Source organism: Cryptomeria japonica, chromosome 1 (assembly GCF_030272615.1).
Source record: "Cryptomeria japonica chromosome 1, Sugi_1.0, whole genome shotgun sequence".
Lineage (NCBI taxonomy): Eukaryota > Viridiplantae > Streptophyta > Pinopsida > Cupressales > Cupressaceae > Cryptomeria > Cryptomeria japonica.
In genome coordinates this window covers 265,941,867-265,949,344 of record NC_081405.1, presented here as the reverse complement: position 1 = coordinate 265,949,344, position 7,478 = coordinate 265,941,867, and the positions used below count along the sequence as shown (strand labels likewise).

General features: G+C 34.7%; 1 protein-coding gene across 1 annotated transcript; it reads right to left on the bottom strand.

Annotated features, from left to right (window-relative positions):
• Positions 1–223: 223 nt before the first annotated feature.
• On the bottom strand, positions 224–5,382 carry LOC131075741 (type IV inositol polyphosphate 5-phosphatase 6). Its single transcript, XM_058012620.2, has 9 exons — positions 5,353–5,382; positions 5,143–5,227; positions 4,664–4,751; positions 4,385–4,492; positions 2,138–2,681; positions 1,801–1,994; positions 1,433–1,541; positions 1,084–1,232; positions 224–589 (listed from the first exon to the last, which is right to left on the bottom strand). The coding sequence occupies exons 1-9, from the start codon at positions 5,380–5,382 to the stop codon at positions 379–381; spliced, it is 1,518 nt and encodes a 505-aa protein (XP_057868603.2). The 3' UTR covers positions 224–378.
• Between the last annotated feature and the right edge of the window lie 2,096 nt (positions 5,383–7,478).

Sequence of the window (7,478 nt, the reverse complement as noted above, 5' to 3'; positions counted from 1 at the left end):
GAAGAGGTATACAACTTCAAACATTTGGGAAAAGTTAACAACACAATTAAATATTTGGTCGGGGTGAAACATACCCCATCCATAGTAGTGTAGTGGCTAGTTATTCTCTTTCCATAAAATAACTTTTATTTTCAAAATGTACATCCAATATCTTAGATTTTCAGCAATTGGTTATTTGAAAACCACATAATAGTATATGTTTTATGAAAAAGTATATCTAGCATATGACACATATTGTACAAAAAAGATCCGTATAATAACCTTGAAGTTTTTTTATCTCCATATTTCTATGGCCAAAAACTTTAATAGATAGTTTGTGTATGATTAAGCTAATTGCAAGAATTTCTGAGGTTAAAATTCTTGGATTAATCAAAGAATCTAATGACAAATTTTGGTTTTGAGGAGGAGTTCTTCCACTTGGAATCTCACACCTAAGCTCATCAAAGTATTTTTTAATTTACTTTTCTTGAGCATTTCCTTTTCAACCATAAACATTGAATAAACAGGTCGATGATCTGAAAATTTCGATTCTCCAGGACCATAAGAAAGTTGTCTCATACCTTCACCATACCAAAGTATACGATCACACCTGTAATACAAAATACATATAATATTTAAAATTATGTATAAAAATATCTAAATAATTATATATTTTTATTATAATTAAAATAATGCATAAAAATATCTAAATAATTATATGTTTTTATTATAAAACTAATGTATCTAAACTTAAAAATGATTAGACTACGCTTCACAATTTTTAGGATTGTCTCAATACAACCTTCACCATGTAAATCACATTTCCTTCCAATTGAATAAGTACAAAGCAAACAGTTATACATTTTAAATCTTCTAAAGACCTGTAAGTTATTTTTGAATTATACATGTTCTTTACAGTAAGAATGCCTGCAGATATATACAGAATAGATGCTGACAAGGAATTATAATAAACTCAAAACCCATTTTCAAACCCTACCCTTCTGAAACTCATTTTTTTGTCCAGTCTCCATAGTTATCAGAACGAATTTCTATCCCCAACTCTTCTAAAGACCAAAACCATAAAATATGTCAAGTTACACTTACCATGCTGGTTTGCGTCGTTTTGTCCTTGATCTACAGTTTACTCCAGCATATTGATCTGAATTTCTGCAATACTTGTAAGTAGGAGGGAAATAGATTTTCCCTTCATTCCATCCTTCAAATATATGTCCCGCTTTTTTCTGGATTTGAAGCTGCCATGGAAATCCCAGATTTGATTGAGTTCACAAACATGAAGTTTTGAAGTAAAATTAACTTTCAAGTTGCACTAAAAAATTCAGTACTATTTCAGAGCATGAAAAATATTTCATAGATCACTATTAAACTATAAATCATAAAACTGTATGTTTAGATCCTCACAAATCATTCAATAGAATAGGAAATTTGAAACTACCTGATCTTTCTCCAACAGAGTCTCCCAGTTATTTTTTTCCATGAGTTCTTTACAGTCAGCATATTGAAGTGCAAGACGATAATTCAAATCCCCAAGCCAAATAACTCGACTGCAAAATAAAATCACAAAGTCAATTTAGATAATCAGCATATCATAGAAAGCCAATGCAGTACATTATAGAGGTAAATTTGAAGATCTCTTCTGAAGTTTCCTCATTTGGATTTTTTTGAAAAATGACCTAATCTATCAATGCATTATGGAGGTAAATTTTAAGATCTTTTTTGAAGTTTCCTCATTTGTATTTTGTTTAAAGATGGCCTAATCTATCAATCTATTGGAAAGTATCAGAATACAGTTTTGAAACCTACTTATGCTCCAAAATTCTTTCTGGAGTTCTCTCTGCAAAAGTCTTGTCTATTTGGGGAAAGTGGGTCTTCTTTATGATCTCCCTCACATCAGAATTCCTCTGTATCTCATCACCTTCTTTCTCCCCTGATGTCAAATGAGTACAAACAAAGCAGAAGCTTGTCTGATTGAATAACATGCTGATCGAAACAGAACCCTGTAAGTATGTACAATATCTGTTAAAGAAGTAATTCTCTGAGTGTACTACACAAAGGAAGATGTAAATAACTTTTTAACACTATAAGATGCTCTGTTCATCAAATGAACTTTTAACAGAATGTTATATTTTTCTTTTCTTACCTTGTTGCCAAGGTAACTCATTAGCCCACAACCAATGCAAGAGACTTTTATATCTCGGACATGCTGTCTCAGATCACTACGCACCCAAACACAGAGAAACATGCCAACCATCTGCTTGCTGGCTACCAAACAGTACTTTGGCTCACTTGAATTAAATATGCCATTCATCTCACTTGAGTTGGATGAGGATCTGTCTGATGAGAAGTTAAATGATACTGGGCTGCACAAAACAGTATAGGGTGATTCTCTTCCACTGAAGTCACATGCATCCTCTGATGAAACTGATCCGAATGAGACCCGAGAGGAATTCCTCTGGCAAGGAGCAGAATTCTCATGCAATTCAGAACCTACAAAATCAAAATCGAAACTGTAAAGTTGCTCTGGTGAAGCTGTTGGGTCATCCCTGCTACAAGGTGTGAAACTGCTGCTTTGATTTATGTTTGTGTTTAATGTGTGGCGAATAAAGGCCAGCCATTTTGCAGCAGGGCCATTGTCTTCTACACCCAGCACATTCCCTGCATTTAAAGGGACGATTTCCTGAAACCTGGAAAAACAAGGCAGATGCAAATCCACATTAGGCTTACAGTTATGGAAACCCTAATGAAAATTGTTGGCATCTTAATTTCCTTCTCAAATCAAAACAATTGATTGTTCTCTTCTTAAAAGGAAAATGTTTGAATATATTGTGTGCGTGTTACTGAAATGAAATTAAATGGGACGAAAGTCATGTCAAAAGCACATCATATTAGCAGATCCGCACACCTCAATCAAATTAATAGCATCTTGCTTTTCCTTCTCAAAACAAGAGAATCTATTTTACTTTTTCTCTAAAATGCACATCTTGCTTTTCCTTCTCAAAACAAGAGAATCTATTTTACTTTTTCTCTAAAATGCAGTCATTGGGTTTTATTTCTGAGGTGGGTATTTTGTTTTTCTTTCTAGACAAATTATCATTGTCAGAATGGATTAAAGTTGAAGAAGATCTTCAATTAGTCTAATGATGGAAAACTTGTACTCTTTAATAAGAGGTCACAAAATCAAATCTTACAGAAAATAAGATATATACACCTAATTTGTAGCAAAGTTATGTGCCCAATATGAAAAATAGTATAGCTGAAATTTGGAGATATATACATCTAATTTGTAGCACAGTTATGTGTCCACTATGAAAGATAATATAACTGAAATTGGGGATATATACAACTAATTTATAGCACAGTTATGTGTGCCCACTATGAAAGATAGTATAACTGGAATTTGGGGCAGGGGAGTGGTGGCATGTATGAGTGTAGACTTTCTTCAAAAAGGAGATAACAAAGCAGTCAAAAGGGTTTTCTATTGCATGCATGACCCTAGGTAAAAGGAATACACAATCTCGTGTGTGTGAGAGAGAATATCAATGTAAACATATGATTAGCTAGGTTAACAGAACCGGAGCTAGTTTAGAGTATACGAAAGGGGCATTCAACGTGTGGAAAAGAAAAATAGATAATCGTTCATCTGCAATATGTGATAACATGGAAAATGGCTAGCCAAAGATTATGACTCAATGTTGATAATTCACCAGAAAGATCAGAAATATTAGTCACACTACCAATTTAAAGAATATCTCAATGACAGTTGAGGAATGTTATTAGGGAAATGGCCGGGACTAAGTGGGGGAGCCAGTGATGTTATCAAAGGGGATTGGATATATTCCTTGTAATAGCATCTAAGTTATTGAACCACTAGTGGGTCTAAATCTTGTGCGAGTCTTGTAAGAGATGAGATGCCTCTAAATAACAGTTACAAATTTCAAGGTCTTGGTTATGTGTGCCAAGGGTTTGACTCTGTAGAGAATAATTTTGGGGAAAACTTAAACAACAAACTACGTTAGAAGCTTCAAATGCACACAACCCATTTGTTATACTCATCTAACCTGTACCACACTACCCACTAGAGGCACTATGATGTAATTTCCATTGGCAATCTCTAGTAGGTAGATGCACAGTGGTCACTTCTAAGCAAAACCCAATGACTGGGGGAACACTCCAACGAAAGGAGGAATTATCCTGGCCCTGTGAATAATTAAGGCCCAATAGGCTCACCTATGTAGACCTAGCAATAAAGCCCCAGTAGAATCACTTCTGTGTACTCAGTAAAAGGGTTTGTTTACCCATAAAGTGAAACCCCATCGACTTCTAAAAGGAAAATATGTTGTCATGTCGATACAGTGAATTGAATGCAATGAGAGGATTTTGTTTGTACCCAAAAACGTAGATATCCGCTGGAGCTGATGATGGCTGTACCCATTCATCCAAATTGAGGCCACTGTGGGGTGCTTCACCTCCTACATTCCATGTTCCCACAAATACCCTGCAACCCAAACAACGTAAAGTTACTTCTTCTTTGCCATGTAGCAAGAAAAGTGGTTTGAATTAATAGCTCAGAGTTTCAGAAGATGGTTTTTATAAGCTTTTGTATTCTGGCACTGGCAACATAGCTTATCAAATTTCAGCTGAATTCAAAATGAGTTCAATGGAATACCTGAGATCTTGATCCTTCGTATTGTGAGTTATATATGGCTCCAGTCTCCCCAGTGTGTCATTTGTTCTAGCTTTGTTCAGCAAATTTTCTGCCATGTTTGACAAATGCAATGAAAAGCTGATCATGCAAGAAGGCTACACAAAGACCGAAAGAAATAGCTTCTAATTTGTAAATATTTTGAATGATTTATAACATTACAACCCAACTTTTCACATTTTTCAAAATAGTGAATTTTAGCACAAATGCCATGAAGTCCTTAAAGCAGAAAAACTATTTTTCTTTAAGAGCAGTGTATTAATGTCCCCTTAAAGAAATTATAATTATCTAGCGGGAATATTGCAGAACTTGTAGGAACAGATAAGCAGCACTCCATTCAAGAATCCGAGGAGATTTTCAAGAATGCAGGACGGCCAAATACAGAGTGAAACACAATTATAGCAATCAGGTGCACGTTCTTCCTACTGGGTTTGGGATTTTACCTTGAATAATTTCATCAGCGTGAAATTCTTCTGGTTTGGACTTTATATTCAGCCATTTTCTGACAACCAACTTCGGCCATGAATGCTGCACAAACGTCAAACACCAAGCAAGCTCCATTAAACAACTTCGTTGTCTACACAATACCAAAGAGAAAAACATGTTGATCAATACATCTGAATAATACTGCAAATATCTATTTTGAAACATACCCTGTTCTTCTTGTCATCAGAGAATGTCATTGTTATTGGGAAACACGAGTTGAATAGAATAAAATGCAGGTGGTTTGAAGAGTTGAGCACCCTGTAGCTGGTTTCTTTCGATATCTTATTGAAATTGTTCTGTTCTGTCAACAGAGAATGTTGGGAAATGGTTTTTAACTTATATGACTTTTGCTTAGATTTGAGTGGACGTCGTACCCATATTTATGAATAAGAATGAGACCCACGAAGCCTCCATGAGGGTGACTAGCAGGTTCCAAAGACAACGTAAAGTTTTTAACCTAATCTCACACATTAAATTTTTTGTCAAATGAGAAAATTCGAATGGGAACGTTTTACACGACACTTTCAAAGGACTTTAAAGTATGATTTAAACATTCTGCTTTACGTCATGAGGTTTTATATGATTTTTATTATTATAATGTATGTTGGAATTTTTTTATCTTAGTAAACTAATAGTTTAGAATTTGGAAGTTTCAATGAATTTTTTGGAATAAATTCATTAAGAAATAAGTTTTGTTGAGTGTAAGACCCTATCATCATAAGTGGTGAAGTTGGGATTGTGCCCCCATTGACTTTAGCGAAATGAATTCTCCTTAGCCCTTGCTTCTACTTAAAGAGATTTCAACCTAAGACGCATGCTTCCATATGGTCATGGATAAGAATAAATAAAACAAGAGTGTGAGTGAGTTATATTGTATATATTCCCCCTTCAATTGATTGGAAATAGAAGAAGAGAAGAGTCAGTCAATTTAAAGAAGAAAGATAAAGGAAAATGCTAAGGATTTTGGTGAGATAGAAATGGGATGAAAGAGAAGAGAAAAAAGGGATAACAAGAATTGATCTACCAAGGAAAGGAGAAATGGGCCATGCCTCTAAGTGATGGAGTAGAAGGAAGAGATGATGCCAAAATTATTCCTCCAAAAATAGAGCTGATCAAGAATTTGACATGCCCAATAACAAGTCAAGTAAGGTCAAAGATATCACTTTACCTCTCTTAAAAGGCAGTTGACTCCTAGAGAAGGATCAATCTACCCCATGATCTATGTTACTAACTAATGTCAACGTGTGATATCCCCTTCTTAAATGAAAAAATGTAAAACAAGAGACCCACTCCTTTATATTTGGGGTAAGTCAAAACTAGTTGATTTTTTCCTTTTTGTTTGCATCTTCTTGAGTATTGAGTGTTTTGTTTGAGCTCATATGCCTAAATCCTTTCGTTAATGATCTAGACTTCTCATGATAGACATGCCCATCCCTAGCTCTCTAACTTCCTAACAACTAAATGGTTGCACTCAAACTTCCGAACTCAAACTTCCTCACCTTTTTCTCAACTCTCCTCACCTACCCTTTTGCATGATACTAGGATGCCATTAATGCTATTTTGAATTGGTGACTTCTTTAAATGTGGATTTCTTACCTATGTAGATATCACTAATATTTTATTTACTAGATTACTGGCACATGTAGTGTGAGCAGTGTAATATGTTGTCATTTCATTTGCCATAGTGGTTGCATCCCTACAATCCCTGAGCCACCACATATCATAGTCGTTGATTTCTAGGTGGGAACCCTTTTGACCATGAATATAGTGTTTAATCAAAGTTGCATTTTTATGGAGGAGAAAAAATGAATCTATTACCAAAAATCCTAATCCCTATTGCTCAAGACATGTTGTGGACTAGAGGATGAAAACCCTTTGGTTCATAGACTGAGGATGGAAACTTAGGCCCTTGCAAGGTAATTTTACTTAGAAGATAAAAAGGCAACTCCATTGCTATTGATTTCTTATGTTGCATTTAGCATTTTGCCAAATTGTTGTAGGCCAATTAATAGGTAAATTATAAAGTTTTCATCACTATTGTTGTAACCATTGTACTTGCTAATATGATGGCTATTGTTTGTTCTTGTACAAAATCATGAAAAGATAATACTATTCCTTTTTATTGGAGGATTCTTGTAACCACAAAAGGTCTTGTTATAAATTTTGATCCCCCAACACTGTAGGAGGTGATCAAAAGAGCTCTAATCTTAAAACCATTGATATTGAGGAATAAATTCACTTCGCATTCCAAGACACCCCTTTTGGTAGCATAAAGAATATTTCTAAAGAAAAT

Coding starts and splice junctions, on each gene's coding strand:
- LOC131075741 (XM_058012620.2), bottom strand. CDS start 5,382: ATGACATTCTCTGATGACAAGAAGAACAGG. Junction 1,995..2,137: donor TGAGTTACCTTGGCAACAAG/GTAAGAAAAGAA, acceptor ACATACTTACAG/GGTTCTGTTTCGATCAGCAT. Junction 1,542..1,800: donor GAAAGAATTTTGGAGCATAA/GTAGGTTTCAAA, acceptor TTTATTTTGCAG/TCGAGTTATTTGGCTTGGGG.